The following is a 26,828-nucleotide window of genomic DNA, read 5'->3' on the forward strand; positions in this document are numbered from 1 at the left end:
CTGTATGTTCAGAGCCTCTGTGGGCTTTTAGGCAGATACGTAGACGTATGTGTTTATTTTAAAAGGTAGCTGATCCAAAGCCCATTGAAGTAATTGGAAGTTGTTCCACTAGCTTCAGTAGTCTTTGACTTTAAAGTGGTCATTAGTGCTCTGAAGCCAGGAATAAATATATACTTTAAGAAATACCATGAAGAGTCATAGAGGTGAAACAACTTAAAGCAAAAAGAGCTTGTTAAAGCTTGTTGGCCTTCAACAGCCGTTCGGAGGTTTTATGTGGGAGCCTGTAATAAGACAGCAAACTGGCATATAGCAAAAAATTAAAAATGACTCCTGTACTGGAATATGCTGGTTAACTGTCAATTTAAAAAACCTCATGCACTGAAGTATAGCAAAGGGTTCTTATAAATATTGTAACTGGGAAGAGAGAATTCTACATCTTCACTTTTATATAGGATTAAAAAACAAGGATTTTCCTGCTGGTTATGTTTAATCAGGAACCTGTTTGCTGCTTCTCTTTCCCTGAACATCTTCTAAACATGTTAGGTAGATTAGGTAGGCATATTGGGTGACTGTAGCAGCTTGAATTTACATGGCTTATCCTGACGAATGGAGTACTCATACAGTATCAGAAGGGTAGCCGTGTTAGTCTGTACTCATACAGAATATCTAAAAATATGGCTTAACCAGCAATATTCTAATAAACTTCTGTTTACATTCAGGGGAAACTTGAATCCTGTGATTCTTGCTTAGTTGCCCTTAGAAAATCTCACTGAAAATTTGCTGTTGCAGAGCGGATCTCTGTGTGGTTCACAGGAAACAAGCCAAAGACTTTCAGGGCTTGTATTTTAGACCAGTTTTGCAGCACTCCTCGTTCTTGAAATGGTGTCTCTCTGTTGCTTAGTTATCTGCTTTTGTGAGAATCACATTTTTTAAATGGAAACTTAACTATTGAATAGCAAAAGCTTCTCTTGGTGGTTTCAGGCCTGGGAACTAAATTATTCATAGATAAAATGGGTCGAAATATGTAATAACTCACATCTTTGTCATTTAATAGGAGTGGTGAATGTTGAGGATTAGGTGTAAGCTGTGTTCATTATCATGAAGAAAGGATGTAGTTGAGTAATGGCTCCCCAATCTAGCGTGTTCAGGGATTCATTTGTGACTATTCCCTCTGATACCTCAGCAGAATTTAAAAAGCCCTTTTCAAAACTCCTACCAACATCTGATATCACTATGGAGAATGGGAAAATATTGGACCCCAAAGAGAAAGTGATGGAGCCCTTTGAGTTTCACTGGAATTCACATGATCATAGGAGCTGCCTAATGAACTAATTAAAAGTGAATAAATAATCATAAAATTAGGGTTGAACTTTTCAAAGCAGTCTAGAGCAGTGGTTCTCAAAGCTGGTCTGCCGCTTGTTCAGGGAAAGCCCTTGGCAGGCCGGGCTGGTTTGTTTACCTGCTGCATCTGCAGGTTCGGCCGATCGCGGCTCCCACTGGCCAGGCCAATGGGGGCTGCGGGAAGGGCCTGGAGCGGCGAACTGCGGCCCGTGGGAGCTGTGATCGGCCGAACCTGTAGACATGGCAGGTAAACAAAGCGGCCTGGCCCGCCAGGGGCTTTCCCTGAACAAGTGGCGGACCAGCTTTGAGAACCACTGGTCTAGAGCATTTTGAAACATCAGCTATTAAGTCTAATGTATCTAAATCTCCTGGATTGCTTTGAAAAGCTCAGTCAAGATCTCCTCAAATTCAGGTATGGTGTCTGTTGTAACTTCACAGTGAAAGTTGCTCATATAATTGATTGAGGGAAACTAAAAAAATATATAGTGCTGTCGAACTAGAGCTTGCTGTGACAGATTGGTTTAGACATATTTAAATTGTCACTTTGATCCTTTGTAAATCATCCGACAATCTGCAGTATTAACTTTTGATAGCTAAGATCCCATAGTTTAAACTAGCAGCCATGCAGAGTCTGTACAGAAGCCAGCCAATAGGAAGAGAAGCAGCAGGTGGACAAGAAATTATATTAAAAAGAAAATTTTAGGCTTAAACAAGGCCAAAGCAAGGATGACAAATGCTGAGTGGGTGGGGGAGAGGATTGAGGCTAGGTTGAGGTCCAAGACAGATGCTGGGTTCTTGACTCCAGCACAGGGTTATATATTGTGGTGCATGGAGGTGGGGGAAGGCCGGGAATCAGGTTTTCAAGTTTTCTTTCTTTCCTGCCACACCATTCCAGCGCTGCTGCTCTGTTAGGGTGACAGAGAGCTGCCAGGCGCATCCCTCTGCTCCGTGGATGAAGATATCTGACAGACAGGAGTGACATTTTTAGCTGAAGTGTCTTAAAGCTGTAGCATCCCCTTCTGCTTTTGATAACTTATGAAGTCTAGCAGAGATGCAGGCTGTGGAGTGAACGTGAAGAGGCTTTGCCTAGGAACTAGCTCAGATCTGTTGTCAACGGGCGTTTTCAAGAGTGTTTATTGTCCACTTGAGCCAGGGGGCGTTTTGAGCCCAGCCTCCTCGCTCAGTTGTGCGATTCCTAACACCCCTAACTACGCAGAAGTAGCAAAATGTCAGTCTGTTACTACTGACATGGAAACGTTCGCCTCAGCAGGGAGGTGAATGAGAATGAAGAGGAGTAGGGGGAAGGGTTTTACATAGGCTAGGATTCTCATTCATGCACACACCTGGTGTAATCTTGCCCCCATCTCTGCTCCCAACCATGTATGGCTTGTTCTTCTCTAGTCAATGAGAGAATATTCTGCCCCTGCACTTCCTCTCTGTGCTTCCCAAGAGACTGACAGGCCTTACTTCCCTTTGCTTCATATGTCAGTTTTTTGTTACTTTGAGTACAGGTGCTACTTTATTTTTGTATATCACAGAATCGTAGGACTAGAAGGGACCTTGAGAAGTCTCTAGTCCAGCCCCCTGCACTCAAGGTAGGGCTAAGTATTGTCTAGACCATCCCTGACAGGTGTTTGTCTAACCTGCTCTTAAAAATCTGCCACGGCAGGCTACTCCATCTGCCTTCTACCTGACTGTCTGTTTAGACAGTTTAAATTGCCATCCACCAGAGAAAGGATCCTCCTAATACCTGCTTGTGGCATTCCTCCATTTGTGTCTTTAAGTGCAGGCAGCAATCTTGCTTGAGCCTGTGGGAATGGGCCTGTGACTGGAACATGAAGTTCCAGTCACCTTTGTACAGAAGGGCATTGATAGGAATGGAAAATGGCAACCCAAATGCTGAAGTGTCTCAAGAGATCATTGAAAAGCTTCAAAGCACAAGTTCTTACTCAAAGGAAAAGCAACGCTGAAGAAGAGTTCTTGCTGAGTAGGCCTCTGCTCAAAAGGAAAAGGGTATGGATGCTTCCAAAAAAACCCCAAAAAACCTTGTGTTTAATAAAAGAACAAAAGCACAAATTCTGCTTTAAGAAAGGGACAGGTAGAAAGGAATTCAGACAGAATCCTTGATGCGGAAAGCCAAATGGGGCAGGCTACTCAAGGGCCATGAGCTATTTTTATAGCTGAAAAGAGAAATATCGTGAGGCGGGGGGCAGTACTGTGAGATATAAGCACTAATCCAAAGGGAACAGATGTAGGATGGAAGGACGCCAAGATGAACCTGTTTCCCACAGAGAGGCCAGTTTAACCCATTCCTAGCTTCAGCGCTGTCTGGTGATCATGACCGTTCCCCAGAGCTCTCCCAGAGTCTCTTCTGCTTCAAAAGCAAAAACAGATTTTGGGTCCCCCCCACACCTTTCCTGCCAAGGGAACTCTTCATTCAAAATTGGGGGTGAGATTTTCAGGCAAATGAGCATTTAACAATGGAAGAGAAAGGGTTTGAAAAAATCCATGGGCTCCCACATTTCTGCAATCTTACAGGGATATACTTGCAATCAGTTCTTTCCTACAGGCCAAATTCTGTTCCTCATTGTTGGCCCTCACAGATGTTCAGCAGCTGTATTTTTCCCTTTACTTATTTCCTGGGGGTACCAGAATCTCCTGACTCTTGGAGAGTTACTGAGCTTCCTCTAAAAAATAATCCGATTTGTCTTGCTTTTTGAATGCAGCCTTATTAAAATCCTGATCCAAAATGTGGGATGTTACAAAGGCAATTCACTTAGAGTAGGGTCGTCCAACCCTCGCCAGTACGGTGGTGGGTTTTTTAAAAATAATTGTTAAAGTTACATAGAAGTTTCCTGATCCCTGTGAACTGTGCACGCATGCTCACACATGCAAAGGAGCATACAAAACAAAGCCAGGAACCCAATTAGCAGGGTGGTGGGAGAGATCGGAACAGTCTTGTGTAATGTTAAGAGTTCAGAACCACTAAAAGGGTTTATAGCTCAGAGAGTCCATTACCTGCTGTTATCCCAGCTGTAGAAGACTGAACTCTAAATGTTGAAAAGTGACGGCTAGTAGCTTTTGGGTCCCAGGTGGAGGCACCTTGAGCTGGTGCTCGGTCAGCACACCCTGAAAAATCAGGCATCCAAAAACTGAAGGACCCAGAATCACTAATCTGCTGAAAATTTTGGCTGGAGCTTTCTGGTTACACAGATCCAGCTCGAAGTAAACAGGACTTAAAAAGTCACCCAACACCTGAGCTCTGCAAAAACCACTCTGGCTAAAGGTCTGCGTTCCCAGACAAGCTTACCTGGGCAATGGGCACCACAGTCTGGGCCACCGGGTTAGCGTAGCCTGGATGTGAGCAGCCACACTGCAAGGCCCCACCTGAGTTACTGTGTCCTTCTCACTGGTGCTGCGTTCCCCGGGTGCATTGCTAGGACTTCTGGGGACATATTCCATGGTTCTTTGTACTGCAGTCAGCTGTGCTGCTCTGATTCCTCTTCCCACCTCCCGTTGAATTGTGGAGCATGTGTCTGTCCTTCTGGCCTTGTGGGGGAATTGTGGGAAGGCATTCGAGGACTATCGGCACTGAGCGACTTAGTCTGCGTCCTCATTACAATGTGGCCGCGTTACTAATCAGAGTGTTAGTGGCACCTGAGCTCCACGCTCCAGCCAGGCCAGCTAGCCCAAGTTTCAAGCACCACCAAACTCGGGTGAAAGGGTTTTGTGTGTGGACAGAGGGGTGGGGAGTTAGGGGCGTAATAGCCCAGGCTAATGCAGGGAAATTGGTCCTGCTTTGAGCAGGGGGTTGAACTAGATGACCTTCTGAGGTCCCTTCCAACCCTGATATTCTATGAAAACATAACCTGAGTGGTAAACTGAGTAGAGTTTTTGCTGCTGCTGTGATCTGTGCTGGCTAGTGCATTTCCAGGTGAAGTATAAGATGCTGACTTGACTTTGAAAGTCCTAAATACTTTGGATACCTCAAAGATTGCATCTTTTCCAGTGTGCTACTGGGGCACTTTGGATCATCTGAGTTGCTCCAGCGAACAGCCCCTCTTGCTATAAATGAGACAGAGCTGGTGGCAAGACATCCTCATGGCAGGGGAGTTTGGCCCTGGACTGTGTGTTCCTCCCTGGATTTGGTGACATTAGGAGGTGCTGCATGACTTTGCTTACTGGGGAAGTTGTGTGAGAGTGGAGGTGGGAAGATAGAAAGTTCTCTAAGGGGTTAAGACGGTGGTTATGGTTTTGTCTTAGAAACAGCGTGTTTCAGTGTGTGTAGTTCTGTTTAATGGATGTAAACGGACTCTTTATAAGACCAAAATTAAATATTTACTCATCTTCTTAAATGCTTCAGGAGCTCTTTTAGTTTGTTTTATTGCCGTGAAGAACTGTAGTAGTTAAATGGGTTTTACTTTGGACTCTTTGTCTTTGGCTCTAAAGGGCACAGATGGCTTGTAGGTCTTGTTGCTGCTGTGCCTCACCTAAATGAGAAGGAAAGCATGAAAACGCTCTCTCTGTCTGAGTAGTCACAAGATAATGAAATAACAGTGAGACTTGCTAGTTACCAAAAACCTACTGCTCCCAAAGAGTCTTAAATCTTTTGAGTCGCTAGCACCAACCCCAGCCTTCTACATTGAAGGCTTTAGTCCACTTAAGGTTTTTGACTGTGAAAGATCCTCTTGATAAAAGATGGGCTCGCGTCCTGGAGCAAGTGGATACTTCTTCAGAAATCAGTTTTAGATGTATAATCCTCCTGTGCTTCCAGAGCAATTATGATTTGGCTTGATCTAAGGAAAGACTCAAGGCATGAGAATTCAAGGGTAATATTTTATTAAAATTTAAAAGGTGGTGATTTCTCTTGTATCCATTGATATGATCTTTCTTTTTTGTCCAGTATCTGCTCTCAAGAAGAACCCCATGGATTAAACTCTGATCTCACCATTTCATTTCCAAATTGGTTTTCGGTTTGGAAAAACAATAAATACAGGCTTCTGTAATCTTAAAGTCAAGAAAAATTACTTTCCCAAAGTGAAGGAGCAGTGTGCAAAGCTAATTACCTACAAATAGTTTGGAATGGAAGTACTTCTCAAAACGATGAGTGGTAAAGTTGGCAGGTGACGCAGACCGGGGGAGTGGTAAATAATGAAGAGAAGAGGTCGCTGATTCAGAGTCATCTGGATCACTTGCTAAGCTGGGCTCAAGCAAACAATGCGTTTTTAATACACCCAAATGCAAATGGATGCATCTAGGAACAGCATGTAGGCTGTATTTACAAGATGGGGAACTCCTGGGAAGGAAGGACTCTGGGGTCATGGTGAATAATCAGTTGAATATGCGCTCCCAGTGCGATGCGATGGTCAAAAGGGCTAGTGCAATCCTTGGATGCACAAACAGGAATCTTGAGTAAGGGTGGAGATATTTTTTTTCTCTCTGTATCTGGGAATGGTGCTGCTGGAATCATGTGTCCAGTTTTGGTGTTCACAGTTCAAGAAGGAGGTTAATAAATTGGATGTTATGAATGATACATTTTATCATTCTTGTGGCAGAGCCACAAAAATGAGGGACGTTTTAGAAACCATGCCTTATAGTGATGGACTCAAGGTGGTCGGTCTATTTAGCTTGAGAAAGTTAATGGTTGACTTGATTAGTCTATAAATACCTGCTTGGGGGAAAATATTCATCAATGGACCTAGAAGAGAAAGGTCTAACATGACCCAATGGCTGGAAGCTGAAGCCAGACAAATTCAGACTGGAAATAAGGGGTACATTTTTAACAGGGAGCGTCGTTAACCACTGAAAGAATTTACCAAGTGTTGTGGTAGATTCTCCTTCACTAGCTATTTTTAAATCAAGATTGGCTGTTCTAAGAAATCTCGGCTCTAGTTCCATAAGGAATTATTCTGGGGGAGTTCTCTGGCCTGTATTATGCAGGAGCTCAGGCTAGATGATCACACGTGTTCCATTGGTTCAGAACAGTAGCAGTTCTTGTTCTCCTTCGGTTTTAAGATGCCCAGCGTGCTCCTAGTTCAGAGGCCTCGTATGTACTCACAGTCCACGCCAAGCCTCGGTTAGAGAATGAGTAACGCTTTCCGAAATAGCATTTTTTCAAAGTGATGTAGGCACTTATCTGCTTCTTACCATTTTGCCCAGTAGCTCAGCATGTCCTACGAGCTGTTGCTGCTAGAAGGAGCAATGAAGTGAAACTCTAGTGGATTCACTAAGCAGTAACTATACGGCCAGGTTCTTCAGAGTTGTTGTATCTTTGAGATAATGACTTCCCTTTGGAATTACTAGTGTTTTTATAATTCTAGCCCTTTCTAGCAATATATTGCTTTCCTGACATTCAGTATTTCAGGGTGTGACTAGTTATGCTAGAAGAGAAGAAAATCACAGCATGTTATAACTTCTCATGCACAGTACGATGGTTGGCCCAGTACTGAGGTTTGTACAAAAATGAATTTTCCAACCCATTAAATCAGGCTGTTTGAGGAGGAGGAGTTGTTGTTGAACTCAGGCCTCTGGAAACAGGTTCTGGCACTGTTGATGTCCTCAGAGTAACAGTTATGTTCTAGGGACAAAGTAAGTGCACACCTTATGCAGCGCCTCCTGAGACATGCAGCTTTGGAGTAGCAGAGAGCTAAAGGTGGCCTCGTGCCTCCTTTGCACCACCTGCATTCTGGGCTGGTGCAGGGCCAAAACAGCTGTGGTGTAAGTTTGAGCAGGTTGCCATAATGCTGGGTGTTACCAGGCTTTCTCCCTGGGTCACGCATGTGGCCCTACTAGGTTCATGCTGGGGGAATTCTCTCCTGACCAGCTGAGTCCCCTATATGCTGATAGCGTCATATAGGGGCCAGGGTGGAGGCAAGACCCAACTGAGAATTAAGGAGCCTGATGCAATTCACACACTAACGTTGGTGGGAATTGTTCCGCCGGGAAAAGATCAGGCCCTGGATGATTCTCAATAAATCAAACACGCGTGAGCTGAGAAGGCAAAGGAACAGCTTGCCCAGGACCTCCCATCCCAAGGGCACTGCAGCAGCATCCTACCCACTTCTTGGGCTCAGCCCCGGTCAGCTGAATTAGCACAAAGCTGCAGAACAGCAACATGGGACTCACTCCAAAGCTCCTCAGTGTTAATATGGACCTAGAACAGCTGCACATGTGCCTTTGGCTGCAAGGTTCTTAGGGTTTAAATTCCAGGAGGAACCTATATTCCTCCGTCAGGCAAAATGGTGCCACAGCACTTCTGTTTGGCCCAGGTGAAATGCACAAAATAAAAGGTGTGGGGTAATAGCCCCCTCTGACTGAACTGCCTGTTAGCATCAAAGGGCAGCTGCTTTTGATGCTAAGCTTTTAGGTTCTCCCATTACTTGTGCAGAGGGTAAAGGTTCTCGTGTCCTGACATATTGTTTATAATCGTGCTTTTCTTTAGAGCTGTTCCAAAATCTACACTTTGTTTAAAAAAAAAAAAAAAATCTCCTCCGGTGCTTCTGACTGATTGTGAAAATCACTTTCACAGTGTGTCCAGCGTACCTGATGCTGGGGGGCCTGCCACAGTTAGCAGACAGTTTAGCGGCAGATGACCTCTGTTCTTCCAGACAGCGTGAGGAGTGTGCTTTCTGTCAGCAGGGCACTAGTTAAGTGTGGACATGGAAAGCTAATGGCCTTGTCCGGCCTGGGCAGTACTGGCAGATCCTGCAAAGGGGTGGGGAGGACCAGCTAGTGACTGTCAAGGTATGTTGGAGTGTGGACTAAGGAGTATTGCCCTCCTACCTCAAATTTAGGGTCAGCTCTGCCCCGTCCAAAGGTGGAGAGAGAGAGATGTATTCTCCAGTGCGCAAAGCCTGGCTCGTCTCCAACTCATCACTTTGCCCTGCCCTCGGCCACAGGGCAATTGGACGTGCAATACAAAATTCCGTAGTGCCCCAAAAATCGAAAGCTTGGGCAGGGTAGAAGTGAAGTGATGCTACTATAAAGTGGGGAGGGATGCTGTGCTGGGGGGCAAGAGGAAAAGAAAGGGTGTGGGATTGGGGCCGTTTCAAGCTGGGTTTCCTGTTGCAAAGCTTGGGTCTGGCATGCTGAATGGGACACATGGCCTCATTGAGAATATCTGCTTAGGTAAGGACTTATTTCCAAAACATCAGTAGCTAGGAGTGGAGCAGAAGTGTCACATGACACTAGGGGGCTGCAGGTTTCTAATCTGGGGGTGGGGAGGAAATGTTCATGAACTCACATCCCAGCTGTCTGGCTAGAGCTCCTGGCCTTAGAGAAATCCAGTGTACAAAGCAGAGTAACGTCCCCCTCCCTTTCCTGGATTGTTCTCAAAGGCAGTGGGTAGCTTTTCCATCATAGCTTTACTTTAGATCACTCCTTTATTTTAGCATCCCTTTAGAGTTCTGGGTTTTCTAATAGTGAAAATTACTGTACCACCACCACCTCCCCTGCTAGCTACCTTTATTTATGGCACTGCAGAAAGGTGGGACACGGACTAATATGTAGTAGTGTTCTCCAATGCGTCAGGATGCTTCGAACCTCTAGAGTGTCTTGCAACTTCAATGGCATCGGGAGTCACTAACTAACTAATAAAATAACTGGGAATGGTTGGGTCATTACACTAATTGAATCTCTTTCCCTATGTTAAGTTCTCCTCACACCTTCTATGGGTCATCTCGATTATCACTTCAAAGGTTTTTTTCTCCTGCTGACGATAGCTCATCTCAATTGATTGGGATTAAAAATTAGGAATAAAAAAATATTCTGCGTTTCCATAACTACTTCCATCTGGGGCTGGCAGAGCAGTTGGCAGACCCTAATTCATTCAGGATTACCACTCCCCTGGGGAATGGGGAAGAAGCATTTACCCCACTTCACAAAAGGGGAAAGGAAGGCACCGAGGGATGGGTTTGAGTTCACCATGACCACCAGCAAGTTGGTGTCAGAGCCATGAGCAGGGATCAGCCAGGACAACTGGTCAGCTGCATTGCAAACGTCATCACTTCTCTCACACCAAGTGCATCTTCCCAGTCTCTAGGCAGGATGCCAGCTGCATCGCTGACCGCATGAGCCGATGGAGAATCAGGCCCATGGCTTTCTCACCCTCCGCAATCAACGCGGTCTCCTTTGGGGATACCGATGGATTTTCCATAAACTGAAATGAGTCTTGCATGCAGAGGAGAGTCAGTAAATTAATCTGAGGGGGTGAGGGGAGATTTGCATGATTCTGCCAACACCATTGTGTGCAGTGCACGTGTCGCTCAATAGCAGCCAAAGCTTTGTACTGAATTCCCCTCTGGGCAATCCACTCCCCTTTTGCTCAGATGCTATTTTCCATGATTAGAGGATTGGAAATGGGATTCTGCCTTTCTGAGCTGGGATGCAAATACTGTGTCTCTAGATGTCTTTTTTTAAATGTGTTTTCATCGGCACTGCTTTGAAACATCATTTGAATCTCAAAGCCCGTTGTGTGCTGCACTGCATGCTAGGGAGCTCTGAGGTTAATGAATACTTTGATGAACATTGTCAATGTAGTGCTTTAAAGCAGTGGCAATAATAGTACAGCCATGATCAGGCTGCAGATTTATCCTGATGTCAGTGGAAACCAGAATATTTGGAGTGTGTTTTAAGAGATGAATCGGTGTGTTTTGCTATCTTGTATTGCAGCAAGTGTAGCTGCAAAAGCCTGATTCAGGATTAAAGTCTATTGTGACCCTGCTAATCCCAGCTGGACCAGTAATCGCTTTGAAAGCAAATGTATCTGTGATTTAATTGTATGTGATTTTGCAGCAAAGGGGATGAGCTGTCCAAAGACCAGAGATGATCTGCAGTATTTGCTTTTATTATTGCAGTTGCTCTTGCTGTCCTGAATGGTCCCCGCCACATTGTGGCCTTTGCGGGGTGTGTGTGCGTGGTGTTACTAATGGACTCTTTTTCATCCTCGTGCATCTGCATCAGAAACATTGCTCAGCTGCTGTGAACGTGTCCTGCCCTGACAAACCCCCGGGTGCCTCTCCTGTTTTTCACCTCTTTCAATCCAGTCTCTCACACTTGACCTGCTAGTGCTGTGGTTCTGCAATCTTTCATTCAGCTCTTATAAACTCTCTACTCTTCTGGCCCCTTGCTCATTCACGCCCAGTCTCGCCTGCCGACCACCCGCCACGCTGGCGCTCGCTTTTCTGTCCTGCTCAGCAACAGTCAACAGGCTCCACTTGGCCCTCCTCGTGCTAGGGAATAAAGCAAGGAAGCTCCCTGTAGTGCTGCAGCACAAGGGTTACCTATGAGCCAGAGGCCTGATTCTCCACTGTCTTACAGCACGGCTTGTTGTTCCCCCATGCATAATGCGTGTAAAACGCAGCCCTTCTGATCTGGTGGCGTTGTGCTCCCACAGCTCCATGCGAATGACGATGTGAGGTCCAAGGCAGAGGACAATGGTGATGTAGAGAGAGCAGAGCCCACTTGGATGCACTGTTGGGATTCAGCCCCAGAAGTGGTGGAGCTGCCTTCATTGGCTGGCAATTTCCAGCCGTATTCATGGGGGTAAAGAAGTACCAAGGCTCAGCCCTGATGGGCCCTGGCCTGGTTTTAGTGCTGGACAGACTCTGGACATTAGAATTCTTGTTCTTTTCTCCTTTTTAACCAATCAAGTTCTTTTGCTTGTTGCATCGTTCACTTCAGCATTCTGCAGAAGGGGCAAGGTGGGGCGGGAGGTGAGTCCCATAATCCCCTTCTCTCTCCTCAACCCATCACCGCATCCACTTGGATTGTGGCTGCTTTTCTCTGTCACAGCATCCTCCCTTCTGTCTCCACTCCAAGCCCCTTCTGCTAACGCTAAGTCTTCATTGGCTTTACTTTCCTGCACTGGTCTGGCTTCACTTTCAGCCAGGTTTGCATCAGGGGCGCATGACTAGCACCCTCAGTACAACAGCACATTTGTGCTGACTTTTTATCTATTTTACTCTGTCCCCACACTTTCCACTTTTGGTGCCTTTTTGTATCTACAACTCATAGCAACATCCTAACTGTAGTGAGGGGGGGGGGTGTGAAACTGCCCCTGGGTAAGGGACAGCTGGGGTTTTAGCACCATGGGAGGCAATCTAGGGCTGGGGCATAAGTACCTGAGCTGAGTGTTTCTGCTAAAATGATCAGAGGTGACATGAGCGACATGGAGATATTCCAATCATCATCTGTATGTTTCAGAGTTAATCCACTGGGATGAATTGGGGCTGTTCACACCTCTCAGATACATATTGCTTCGAGTTGCTCCTAAGACTTGGTGGCATCCGTTTACTCTTAGTTCAGCTGGAAAAGTGGAAGGCTATGAAGCCTATGAAGGCTTGAAACATCCAGAAAAGCTGAGATTCTGTGGACCCTTTATGCTTTAGTCATTTGAATGGATAGTTAAATCTAATGGCAAGCCACAAGCAGTGTGGGTTAAATAAGGAGACACACAGACTCTGGGAATTACCCAAAAACTCATTTACAGAGAAGTCATCATAAAGCCGTATTCATGAATAACCAAATTCATGAAATATTGAAAGAAACAGTCCCCTCTTTTCACTATGCCATCAAAATAGAATTGATTTATTTCTCTAAAAGTCAGGCTGGGAAAATGCTGTCTGGTTTGGGGCCAGGGACCAGTTATATATTTGTACACATATACCCTAGTGTGCACACCCATGGGTGCTTACAGATCAATTAATGAAAATTAGTAAATGATTCAGTTACGGACAGCCACAATTACAGTACTTGTTTTAAGATGCCTGCGAAACTGCTTGCAGCTGCAAATCTTAAAACAGTTTTTAAATAAGAGGCTTATTACAATCAGGGTTTTGTGCGTTTGTGAGTCCACAGAATTCACGAAGGACCCCCCCCCCCCCTTTTGCCTCCTCAAGGCATCTTTTCTCCTGAACATCCCAGCCATGGCTTGCTTGGAGAAGAGATCAGAGGGGCTTGCTGCAGTGTTTGCTAAGTACTGGGTAGTTTCTGTGTTTGTACATGTGTAATTAACTCGGATTGTCTAGGAAACACAGCAAAATGCTTGTGTTCAAGTGCAATTAGTGACTCAGCCTTGCCACTGCAAAGCCAGGCTTCCTTCCTTCCTTCCTAGCTGATTTGTAGCATTGAGGAGCGGGAGAGTCGGAGCCACTGGTAATGATCCAGCCTTTGGGCCCTGGAATGGTGGGATTGCTGAGCCTGAAAGGGCTAAGCAGCTGGGCTGCCTCTGCTGCAAGGGGCTCTGGGGACATCTCTAAAGAGAGCCCCCCACCCCCCCACCACACACCCTGGGCTCTGAGTGCACCCCCTAGCTCTGTGACAAGCAGTGTGCCTGAGGAGGGGGCGGGTGGCAAGAGGGGTGTTCTCCTTGCAGCTGCTGCTGCTTGAACTAGGGCACTCTTGCTTCAGATGCCGAGGTCCCGTGTTTGCTGCCTGAGAGGACCCATCCAGGGGTCGCTGCACAGAGGTGATTCTGCAGAGAGAGCGCTCTCACAGCTGAGACCATAGGCATGTTTGGTAGTTAACTATACTACAGTTCACACTTGTTCAGTGTCTTTGCGCTTGAACCGTTGTTTGGCAGTTTCCAGGAGAGGGACGGGAGGTGAAAACACTGGTTCCGGTTCCCGTCAGGATGGTCTTAAATCTTCCTCGGGAAATGATGGCACTGATCCAGTTGGCTTGATACAACAGTGTCGCTCCAGAGTTAGGGCCCATCACTGTAAGATACTCCAGTATATTTCTGTGGCTCGTCACTCTCCTATCTGAGCAGTTTATAACACTTATAAAGTTTTATACCCCTTAATCTCTTACCTTGTTTGCTTAACAGGAGAGTTTATTACTTCCGCTGTTGATAGGGGAATACCTTGAGAGCTCTGGTTAGAAGAGCTAACGCAATTCCACAGCCATAACTTGATTGTAGTCCTCCTTCCCTCTGCCTCTGCTTACCAGAGAGCAAGACAATGCAAGTGCTCTATAGCTGCTTTCTAGAGCGTTCATTTCAAAAGGCAGGCAGGCAGTGCCAAAGGCAGGCAGGAGGGGAGATTATCAGGGGAGCAGGATAGACTCTCTTAGGTGATAAATGTGTGGGCCTCTGGGAACTTTGCCCTGAGAGATTTGGTAGTTTAAAGCTTAGGGACTAGACATTGCTTTTCTCTCTTCCTAGGGTGCTGTTCTCTATGGTGTTGGCTGTATGATTTCCTCCTCAGGATGGTGTTATGGTGGTTGAATGTACAAAGGAAACAAACCTTTTGGCAATTTGAGGGAGTATTTTATCACTTGTAGCACATTCACATACAAACATGTTTAAAGTTAAAATGTTGCTGGGGGATTTTATCCACTTGGCCTCCCTTTCAGTCTGTGTGCATTCCCAGGATTGTTGTATTGTTTGTATTCACCGTAATGTTCCCTGTTAAAGTTCTTTGACATGTTCTGCGTGTCGTTGGGTAGCTCTGGAACCGCAACCTTCACTCTGCCTATCTCGAGACACTTACCTTTTCTCTCTCAAGAACAGAGGGCACCCAATGAATCTGAAAGGCAACAAACTTTAAAACTGAGCAAAGGAAATGAATGTTTATACAACCAGTGGAACTCATTGCCACAAGATGTCCCTGAGGCCAAGGGCTTAGGAGATAAAGAATGATTAGACACTGGTGGATGTTCTCATCTACAGTTAATTGTTTTTTAAATCCTGTGTAAATAAGGGATATAAACTTATACTTCAGAGCACAAATCAGTCACTAACTGCCTGAAGTGAAGATGAAATTTTCCCCATAGGTAGGTAATTGTCCATTAATGGGTTATTGCGTAATCTCTGAAACATCTGGTACTGGCCAGTTTAGCAGCCAGCATGCTGGACTAGATGGAGCACAGGTTTGATTCAGGCTGGCATTTCTATGTTCAATAAGGACAAATGCAAAGTACTCCAGTTAGGAAGGAACAATCAGTTGCACACGTACAAAATGGGAAATTACAGCCTAGGAAGGAGCACTGTGGAAAGTGATCTGGGGGTCATAGTGGACCACAAGTTAAATATGAGTCATAGCGTAATGCTGTTGCAAAAAAACAAACATCATTCTGGGATATATTAGCAGGAGCTTTGTAAGCAAGACATGAGAAGTAGTAATTCTGCTCTACTCTGTGCTGATTATGCCTTAATTGGAGTATTGTGTCCAGTTCTGGGTGCCCCATTTCAGGAAAGATGTGGACAAATTGGAGAAAATCCAGAGAAGAGCAACAGAAATGATTAAAGGTCTAGAAAACATGACCTATGAGTGAAGACTGAAAAAACGGGGTTTGTTTTAGTCTGGAGAAGAAAAGACTGAGAGGAGACATAACGGTTTTCAAGTATGTAAAAGTTTGTTAGGAGGAGGCAGGTAAAGTGTTCTCAACCACTGAGGATAGGACAAGAAGCAATGGGCTTAAATTGCAGCAAGGGCGGTTTAGGTTGGACATTAGGAAAATCTTCCTAACTATCAGGGTAGTTAAGCACTGGAATAAATTGCCTAGGGAGGTTGTGGAATCTCCATCACTGGAGCTTTTTAAGGGCAGGTTAGACAAGCACCTATCAGGGATGGTCTAGATAATACTCAGTCCTGCCATGAGTGCAGGTGACTGGACTAGATGACCTCTCGTAGGACTGGAAGTGACCTCAATTCTGTGATTCTATGTTGTTAATTACTATTTAAGCCCTTAATTTCCTAGGCCAGTTGAAAGTCATGGGTAAGAGTCCTACCTGGCACTTGCAGGTCTGTTTTTGCAGGTTGCATCCCTTTTTGCTCAGTCCTATGCAAAACAAGGCTGTGTGGTCACATGGTGTTGTGAGTCTTTAATTTCACTGGAATTCTGGATTCATTCAATGTCAGTCATTTACTGTTCAAAGAATTGGCTAGGTAGGAGAGGCAGAAAACTTCCCACTCCAGGTTCCCTAGTTGAAGCGACCACAGAGAAGGGTTTGCAGAAATCGCAGCTTTTAAATCAATAAACTCTCCTCTTAAGAGTTTAGAGAGAGTCTAATGAATAGAAAGTTGGAGTGTGCAGGATAAAAGCCGTGTAACACGAGCCAGAGTCCTCAGCAGAATGACTGCTTCCTTCACCACCTAAATCTCTGAACTGCCCAGGCAGCTGGGTGGCATTGGCATCAGATCTAGGCCTCACCTTCTCAGGGCTGGCAGATGTTCTGGCTATTAACAAGTACCTGGGTTCATTTATCCTTGTATCCTCTGTATTGAAAGCCTTGTTCTGTTCTTGTCTGGTCACTATCACCCCAACGTATTTTGACCATGTTGAGTTAATTATCTTTATTACATGCTGCTATTTTTCTCAGTTCTTACAGGCTTAAACTGCAGCATGGAGCTAAATATTTAGTGTGTTTGCCTAGAAGATCTGGCTAGAACACCCAGCCCTACCTCTAAAATCAAGGCAAAGTGCTTTATCCACTTAATGAGATAATTCTTCCTGCAGGTCCAGTGACCCTGTTTCGCCACCTGTCGTATGGGGGAGGGGAGTTAATGATTGATCCAAGAGATTTCCCTATGCACACAGATGGGGTTGTTTAACCAGCCATACAACCAGAAAGGGGAACGCAAGACTTGCCTTGCTGCTGGGCTTCAGAGAAGGGGAGATTGAGTTGGATTTTGGTAGGGAGGGCCTTGGCTTCCTTCTCTCACAGGCTTTGAGAGCAAAGAATGAAGTGCTGCTGTCATTGTAGTAACGAGTTGTCACTGTTCTCAGTGGTTGCTGGGCCAGAGTACCAGGAGAACACTGTTGGTGGCTGCTAGAAGATGAAACCCTGGGAATGTACCTGACCTTTGCTTGGTTTGCTCTATCTTCTCTCAGGCCTTGCTGAAAATGGACTGCCAGGGGCTGGTTGTGAGGCTCATTCAGGACTTTGTGCTCCTGACCACAGCCGTGGAAGTGGCTCAGCGTTGGAGGGAGCTGGCAGAGAAGCTAGCCAAGGTCTCCAAACAACAGATGGATGCCTACGAAGCCCCCCACAGAGACAGGAATGGAGTGGTGGACAGTGAGGTGAGACTAGATTTAACAGTCCCTGAAAGCGTGACTGGCGTTGTGCAATGGTCTGGAACCAAACACTTGAGGGCTGATTTCGGCTGCCTTTTGGGTTTTTTGGCTGAGATGTCAGCAAATAAGAGCGCTTCTTTGGCAATGGCAAGCCAGAGCAAGGTTCCTTCCCATCAGGAGATGAGTGCCTGAAAGTGGACCCTAGAGGAGAAGCTCCATTGATGTTTGAGTCTGAGAAACTGCCTGCAGGGGGAGCGGGTGTTTCATCATTTTCACAATTGTCCAATTTTCCCTTTCCGAAAGGGGAACAAATCCGTGTGTTCCTGCTGATGGCTTGTGATTGACACACACACCTACCTCCATGGGAGTGGAGCAATGAGCCTGCCAGTGTAGGCTCGGTACTCACATCTTATGGGGTGGTTTTGGGTTGGGGTGGGCTGGACACTGGGCAGTTTCAATCATCTCTCTGCTGTTCCTTTAAAAATAAGTAGCACCTCTCAATGGCTGACTGAAATTCTGGGGCCCTTTCAGTTTGAATAACTGTTTGTCCCACCCTCTGATACTGCCCCCTGGCTTGAGTTGAGGTTTTTCCCCAAACCAGTGGCTCTTGTGGGGTTCATTGTTCATGTTCTGTTAGGGGAAATAGGGACCGGTGCTCTGGGCTCAGATCTGACCACTGCAGGACTCCAGCAGTCATTCTCTTCCCCACGGGTCCAGCTTTGCAGTGTGGCTGGGCATTGGAGAGAGTCCAGCGGAGGGCAACAAAAATGATTAGGGGGCTGGAGCACATGACTTATGAGGAGAGGCTGAGGGAACTGGGATTGTTTAGTCTGCAGAATGAGGGGGGATTTGATAGCTGCTTTCAACTACCTGAAAGGGGGTTCCAAAGAGGATGGATCTAGACTGTTCTCAGTGGTACCAGATGACAGAACAAGGAGCAATGGTCTCAAGTTGCAGAGGGGGAGGTTTAGGTTGGATATTAGGAAAAACTTTTTCACTAGTAGGGTGGTGAAGCACTGGAATGGGTTACCTAGGGAGGTGGTGGAATCTCCTTCCTTAGAGGTTTTTAAGGTCAGGCTTGACAAAGCCCTGGCTGGGATGATTTAGTTGGGTTTGGTCCTGCTTTGAGCAGGGGGTTGGACTAGATACCTCCTGAGGTCCCTTCCAACCCTGAGATGCTACAGATGAGTTGTCACTGTTCTCAGTGGTTGCTGGCTATGCTACAGGGTTGTGGCAGCAGGGTTGCCTTGCTATGAAGCATCAGGAGCTGATGAGCAAACGGCCCGAATCTGGACTTGGGCCCTGATTCAGCAAAGCGCATGCTTGAGCCTCACTGAAGTTAAACTAGGGCTGTCAATTAATCACAGTTAACTCATGCAATTAACTCAAAAAAAATTGCCATTTTAATCACACTGTTAAACAACAGAATACCAATTGAAATGTATTAAATATTTTGGATGTTTTTCTACATTTTCAGATATATTGATTTCTATTACAACACAGAATACAAAGTATACAGTGCTCGCTTTATATTATTTTTATTAGAAATATTTGCACTGTAAAAATGATAAAAGAAATAGTATTTTTCTGTTAATCTCATACCTTATGCAATCTCTTTGTTGTGAAAGTGCAACTTACAAATGTAGATTTTTTTTTTGGTTACATAACTGCACTCAAAAACAAAACAATGCAAAACTTTAGAGCCTACAAGTCCACTCAGTCCTACTTCTTGTTCAGCCAGTCGCTCAGACAAACAAGTTTGTTTACATTTACGGGACATAATGTTGCCTGCTTCTTATTTACAATGTCACCTGAAAGTGAGAACAGGCGTTCGCATGGCACTTTTGTAGCTAGCATTGCAAGGTATTTATGTACCAGATATGCTAAACATTCATACGTCCCTTCATGCTTCGGCCACCATTCCAGAGGACATGCTTCCATGCTGACGATGCTCATTTAAAAAAATAACGCGTTAATCAAATTTGTGACTGAACTCCTTGGGGGAGAATTGTATGTCCCCTGCTCTGTTTTACTTGCATTCTGCCATATATTTCCTGTTATAGCAGTCTCAGATGATGACTCAGCACGTGGTGTTCATTTTAAGAACACTTTCACTGCAGATTTCACAAAACGCAAAGAAGGTACCAATGTGAGATAGCTACAGTGGTTTAAGACCCAAGGTTTAAGAATCCAAAGTGCCTTCCAAAATCTGAGAGGGACGAGGTGTGGAGCATGCTTTCAGAAATCTTAAGAGCAGCACTCCAGTGTGGAAACTACAGAACATGCAACCGACGAAGTGGGTATTCACCCACGAAAGCTCATGCTGCAAAACGTCTGTTAGTCTATAAGGTGCCACAAGATTCTTTGCTGCTTTTACAGAACATGAACCACCCAAAAAGAAAATCAACCTTCTGCTGGTGGCATCTGGCTCAGATGATGAAAGAGAACATGCGTCGGTCTGCACTGTTTGGATTGTTATTGAGCAGAACCCCTTATTAGCATGGACGCATGCCCTCTAGAATGGTGGTTGAAGTATGAAGGGACATATGAATCTTTAGCAAATCTGGCATGTAAATATCTTATGATGCCGGCTACAAAAGTGCCATGCGAACACCTGTTCTCACTTTCAAGTGACATTGTAAACAAGAAGTGAGCAGCATTATCTCCTGCAAATGTAAACAAACTTGTTTGTCTGACTGACTGAACAAGAAGTAGGACTGAGTGGACTTTTGTAAGCGCTGAAGTTTTACATTGTTTAATTTTTGAATGCAGTTTTTTTATATACATAATTCGACATTTGTAAGTTCAACTTTCATGATAGAGATTGTATTGCAGTACTTGTATGAGAAGAATTATTTTGTTTTTATAACACAAATATTTGTAATAATATAAAGTGAGCACTGTACACTTTGTGTTATCTGTTGTAATTGAAATCAATATATTTGAAAATGTAGAAAACAACAAAAAATATTTAAATGGTATTCTAATATTAGCAGTATGATTAATCGCTTTAATTGCTTGACAGCCCTAATTTAAACACTTGATCGAAGCTGAACGTGTGTAATTATTTTTGTTTTTGTTTTTTTTTCTCTGTTCAATATCTTCACTAATGATCTGGAGGATGGCGTGGACTGCACTCTCAGCAAGTTTGCAGATGACACTAAACTGGGAGGAGTGGTAGATACGCTGGAGGGTAGGGATAGGCTACAGAGGGACCTAGACAAATTAGAGGACTGGGCCAAAAGAAACCTGATGAGGTTCAACAAGGCCAAGTGCAGAGTCCTGCACTTAGGATGGAAGAATCCCATTCACTGTTACAGACTAGGGACCGAATGGCTGGGCAGCAGTTCTGCAGAAAAGGACCTAGGGGTTACAGTGGACGAGAAGCTGGATATGAGTCAACAGTGTGCCCTTGTTGCCAAGAAGGCTAACGGCATTTTGGGCTGTATAAGTAGAGGCATTGCCAGCAGATCGAGGGACGTGATCATTCCCCTCTATTCGACATTGGTGAGGCCTCATCTGGAGTACTGTGTCCAGTTTTGGGCCCCACACTACAAGAAGGATGTGGAAAAATTGGAAAGAGTCCAGCAGAGGGCAATAAAAATGATTAAGGGGCTGGAGCACATGACTTATGAGGAGAGGCTGAGGGAACTGGGATTGTTTAGTCTGCAGAAGAGAAGAATGAGGGGGGATTTGATAGCTGCTTTCAACTACCTGAAAGGGGGTTCCAAAGAGGATGGATCTAGACTGTTCTCAGTGGTACCAGATGGCAGAACAAGGAGTAATGGTCTCAAGTTGCAGTGGGGGAGGTTTAGGTTGGATATTAGGAAAAACTTCTTCACTCGGAGAGTGGTGAAGCACTGGAATGGGTTACCTAGGGAGGTGGTTCTCCTTCCTTAGAGGTTTTTAAGGTCAGGCTTGACAAAGCCCTGGCTGGGATGATTTAGTTGGGTTTGGTCCTGCTTTGAGCAGGGGGTTGGACTAGATGACCTTCTGACATCCCTTCCAACCCTGCTATTCTATGATTCTAAGTCCCTTGCTGAATATGTTGGGCCCTACCAAATTCATGGCTGTGAAAAACGTGTCACAGACCGTGAAATCTGGTCTTTTGTGTGGTTTTTACGCTATGCTATACAGAGTTTACAGGGGAGACCAGTGTTTCTCAAATTGGGAATCCTGACCCAAAAAGGAGTTGCAAAGGGTCACAAGGTTATTGGAACTGGACAGCCAGAGAGTGGTGGCTGATGACTGAGGGCCCAGATCTGCAGGCAGCAGTGCAGAAGTAAAGGTGGCAATACCATACCATGCCATGCCCTCCTTACTTCTGCGTTGCTGCTGGCAGTGGCTCAGCCTTCAGAGCTGGGCTCCCGGCCTGCACCCACTGTCCAGCTCTGAAGGCAGCACCACCACCAGCGCAGAAGTACAGGTAGCAGTACCACAACCCCCCCTACGCTAACCTTGTGACCCCCATCCCACAACACATTTTAGGGTCAGGACCCCTACAATTACAACCCCATGAAATTTTCAGATTTAAATAGCTGAAATCATGACATTTACGATTTTTAAAATCCTATGACTGTGAAATTGACCAAAATGGACCATGAATTTGGTAGGGTCCTATGAATAGGGATGGACGCAAGCACTTTGCTGAAGTGGGGCCTGAATGGGCAGATATCGCTCCAGTGTTGTGTGTTCTCCAAAGCATTTAGTTGGACCAGAGCCTGTTCTAGTACTGCCATTCCTGTGCCCCGAAATAGCCACAGAAATTCCCAGCAAACGGCTACATTTCTGTAGCAGAGCAGCATCTAGTCTAAGTGACAAGAACAGATCTCTCAGTTCTGTTTGTGTTTGCTTTCTCTTTTTGCCTCTCCGGCATGTTACACAGGCCATGTGGAAACCAGCCTACGACTTTCTGCTAACCTGGAGCAATCAGATTGGAGATAGCTACCGAGATGTCATCCAGGAGCTGCACATAGGGCTGGATAAGATGAAGAACCCCATCACCAAGCGCTGGAAACATCTAACAGGAACCCTAATCCTAGTCAATTCCTTGGACATACTCCGTGCAGCCGCCTTTAGCCCTCCAGACCATGAAGATTTTGCCATCTGATGGCAGGGACTCCTGACGTGTTTAACTCTTCCTGGTTTTAGCAGAGGACAAAAAACAGGCGGGAGCTGACAAAAGGCCAAAGTTTGAACGTTCGCTCTGGGACTGGAATTGCACAGTGAAGCAGGACTTCTTTTGAGTGTTCTCCCTCATGTAGAAAGAGTCCAGAAGATCTGGGTTTTCTCTGTTGAGGGGTTGATACCAGTTACACAACTTTCTATTTGTAAAGTTTAACAGTGGGTGGGGGAGAACCCAACACATTTTTTTAAGGCATTTGCAAATAAATATCTAATTTTTTAATGAGCAGCAAAAGTCGAAACCACTTTGGGAGAATTGTTGCATTTTTATGTTGTGTAGGAACTTTTTTAAATGATCACTTCTGAAATTGACCATGAATCATGTAAATATGTATTTAAAACAAAGCACATTGTGAATCTCTCCTTTCCCTTCCCTCAAATCCCCCCACCGTGACCCCTTACGAGGTTTTCTATAGTGAGAGACTCTGGAATCACTGTTTTATATTCACCATTGCAGTAACCCTGAACCTCCTACAGCCCTGAGAAAATGTTACAAAGAAAAGCAGTTGTACTTTTTGTCCCAGTAGCTCTCTGTGATCTGTTTTTTATATATATATACTTTTTATAATGTCTAGATCTGGAAATACACAATACCTATTTTTCAAATATACCACTTCAGTTCTTAACTTGAAGAGTCAGTGCTGCCTTTAGCACTCAGGCAAAGGGGGACGTCCCTCCTGCCTGCTGCTACAATTAGCATTCTGGAAGGAGCTGAAACGATTTCTGGTTCCGTGGTGTTCCCGCCCCTTCTTCCCTCTTTTTTGCTTTTTTTAGGGGCATTAACTACAAAGGTGCCAGTCTCCTTGAAGGTAACTTTTCTCTCTACTGACTGCTCTGTACTGCAATAAGCATCTTGGTGAGCTCTGCTGGGGACCTGCATGCTCCAGAAGCGGTCAGGAGAGAGGAGCTGAATTCGACGTCATTTTTTAAAATGTCGTTACTAAGTTGAGATCTGATCCAAAGCTCATTGGAGTCCGTGGGAGTTATGATGTTGACTTAGGTGCCATTTCAGTCAGGCCCTTAAAGTTTAGGGTCTGATCCAAAGCCCATTCACGTTGGTGGTGAGACTCAGTGACTTCCCTGAGCTTTGAATCAGGCCCCTCAAGGCTACTAAGCTCCAGTCTGCCATGTAAATAATCCCTCGGTCAGAGAAATGGTTCAGCTGAGCTGAATTCTTACCCCTTCCGTGGTTCCTTCACGTGCAACATCAACTACCTTTTTAACAGCCACCTCCCTTTTTGAATGATCCTCTCTCCCTCCACCTTTGAAATATTTCACACAGGGGAAAACATATTTTTGCACAGAAGGAAGATGTTTATTTTGAGTGTGAAATCACATAACACAATAACAATGCCCCGTGCAATGGAAAACTGATAAAGTTCCCAGTTTCTGCTGGGTTGATCACTGAGATTGGAAGTCTACTTTTACTCCTTGAGCTTTATATCGACGAGTAAGAAGTTGGTGTGACCTTGCTAGAAGCATCATGGTCTTGTATTGACTTATCCATGATCACAGGTTGTCAGGAGATAATGGCACAATTCTTTTTTCTCCATTGTCAAGTTCCTACCAGGCATAGGAGGCAACAGCTGGCATCAGTCATCCATCTGTCAGTGGGTTTGCTCTGAACAGTTTGGCTGGCTTGCATCACAGGACCATCTCATCCAGTGTCTAAAATAAAAACTGCTTGATGCAGTCGGCCTGCACCCCGCAACAGGCAGACCATAGAAGTGACTTGTGGATCTGGACAGGCACTGCCAGAATCTCCTGAGAGTAGAGCGACAAGTGAGACACGTATGGCTTCTGGGAACCCCGCTCCTCCAAAGAACGGAGACATAGTGTAATGGAGATTGTGCCTCTAATTTCCCCTCCAAATGTCACCCTGAAAGAATTTCCCTTAGAAACAAGTCTCTCTCTAATGAAGAATAGCACCTTAATATCATGGATATTCTCCTCAGGGGCTTTAAGGTATTTCTTATGCAACTTCTTATAGCACAGAGTTGAAACCTGGCAGGCAGTAATGCTCACATGCGGGGTCCTTTTTTTTTTTTAAAGGAACAGACCACCTTAAATTTTTTTTCATACACCAACCTGAACCCTATGTGGAAATGCTGGGATACCTTGGAATGGAAGCCGAAGTTCAGTGCATTCCAAAAGCAGAGAGCAGACCTGCCTAAAGGGTTCCTGCTAAATGACGCCGTATGCATCAGCAGAGGGCTTGTAAGTATCTGTTCAAAGCACAGACTTGTTGCATTCTTCACCAAGCTGTTGGGTTTAGCTGATCCTGCCAGTGGGTCTGCAGAGGCCTGAGCAGAGCTTGCTGAATCGCTTCAATGAGGGCTTTGCACAGGGATCTAGTTGGAGAATTAGGGTCTAACGTACTGCAGATGAAGACAGTGGGGAGCCAGGGTGGCCTTATTGCTCTTACAGCAGCGTTTAATCTACCAGACAGATGCTTTAGCACCCTGGGATTCTTACAAGATGGGAAATTACTGGCTAGTTTTGTTTTCCCAGATTTTCTGACTACCTCAGGTCCTGTACACCCAGCTGGACATTTCAACGGAAGCCGAAACCCACCATTCTACCCCAGCCTCATCTGTTCTTTCCCCTCCCTGAGAATCATTTGAGCCCAAACAACTGCAGTGGTTCGGAATGAGTCTGTGTAATCACTACGTGATTTTTTTTTTCCCCCTCCTCCTTTAATTTAAAAATCAGCCTCCTTTCACATGTTAAAATCCACGTGCTGTTCAAATGCCTTTCACCCACCACTCTCAGGCCCTGCTGTGGAGCCTTGGTCTGGATGTTGCATTACTTCAGTATGTACAGCAATTGCTTATTGTACTTAACAGCTAATGTTTTTTAAAAATCTTCGGGAAAAAATATTACAATTAAAGCCGTTATTTGAACACTCCTGAGAGGTCTTGATATGCTCTGTTTCCTGGGAGGTTGCCTCAGTTATAGGACTGTACTGGTGCATGGAAACGTCTCTCTAGGTTTCCACTGGATGATCTCTTCCTCCAGCAACTGGTTGACCCATCGGCCCCCCCTCCCATCCCTGGCATACCTTACAGAAACAAAATCAGTATCAAGGAAACTGTCCATGAAGCTTTGTGCCTTCATCAAGGTCTCAGCCAAGTTCTACTTCTCTCCTCAAAAGCAACTCATCCAAAAACAGCGGGGCTGCAACTTCGCGGTCAGATATCTGCGTAGGTTTAGTTTTTTTCCAAGCTGTAAAATCATTTGCATTCCCCCCTCCCCACGTTGGTATTTGCATTTAAATACTAGACACGCCTAAAATATTTTATTTTAAAAAATGAAAGGCAGTTTGGCTGAGAAATGATTGTATGTGCTGCAATATTTTGTGGCAGACATTTTTATTACTCAACTGCTTCTCTTGCATTTTTCTGGCTGGAGAAAATGATCAGATAATTCATCACTGGTTGGAAGGTTCCTAAAAGCCCCTGAGTAAGAGGAATGTGTGTATCAATTCAAACAACGATAGAGCAATTCCCCAACGTTCACCTTTAGTGTTACTGATCCTGTAGCATTGGGTGTGACATCAACGGTAGAACAGCTTCTGGTTTTTTACCTGAATGGTCAAACACCCCGTCTCCCAACTGTGTGGTGTAAGATGGTTAACAACAATATAAGAGAGCTCGTGAGCTAAACGTGGCCAGATTTGGGCCTGGTGCAAGCATTTGCAGCACCTTTTGGAGGTATGAATTGAGCTTACACCATGTTCTAAAACTGACCTATCTTGTTAGTCACTTCTGATGTGTTGGGTTCAGCCTGCTGACCTGCACTGCATGTGAGTGCACTGGGTCTGGTGATTTCATTTTGCTCCTGGTTCATGCACCCGGGAAAGCCCACCTCGCCCTTTGGCACAACTCTGCATGATGGGCAGTTGTTGCTTAAGAGTCCCAGCACTGGGCCTAGGCTGCAGCGATATTCAGGAATGCTTTGGGTAGCGCCAGCCCGTTAGACTGACTTCAAGACAGTGTTGCCCAGTCTTGTGACTCAGTGTGACCCCAAGTGATATTTGTTCTTAAAGCACCAGCTCCTGGAGTCAGAAGATCATCTGAGACCCTGTTTACCTCTCTACTGAAATGAAAATGTCTAGCACTGAGCATTTCAGCTTCTCAGCACAAGGGAGAAATCTTGAAAATGTGACCACTACAGGCCCAAAAGCCAGCCAGCAAATGAAAAGAACCCGCAACTTTTTGTCCATCTCAATTTTTAAGCTAATCATATGATTGGGGGGGGGGGGGGGGAAAGAGGTGTACTGGACT

The 26,828-nt window shown here is 45.1% G+C and overlaps 1 protein-coding gene across 1 annotated transcript in view; it reads left to right on the forward strand.

Annotated features, from left to right (window-relative positions):
- The window catches only part of SH3BP4 (SH3 domain binding protein 4), a 58,767-nt gene extending 33,313 nt beyond the window's left edge, over positions 1-25,454 (forward strand). Inside the window, exons 4-5 of the mRNA XM_039494175.1 lie at positions 17,176-17,364; positions 22,244-25,454. Of these exons, the coding sequence (XP_039350109.1) occupies positions 17,176-17,364; positions 22,244-22,468 (414 nt within the window). The 3' untranslated portion in view covers positions 22,469-25,454. The remainder of the gene's footprint in view (positions 1-17,175; positions 17,365-22,243) is intronic.
- The last annotated feature ends 1,374 nt before the right edge of the window (positions 25,455-26,828 follow it).

The sequence above is a fragment of the Mauremys reevesii genome, linkage group 11, assembly GCF_016161935.1.
Source record: "Mauremys reevesii isolate NIE-2019 linkage group 11, ASM1616193v1, whole genome shotgun sequence".
Classification (NCBI taxonomy): domain Eukaryota; kingdom Metazoa; phylum Chordata; order Testudines; family Geoemydidae; genus Mauremys; species Mauremys reevesii.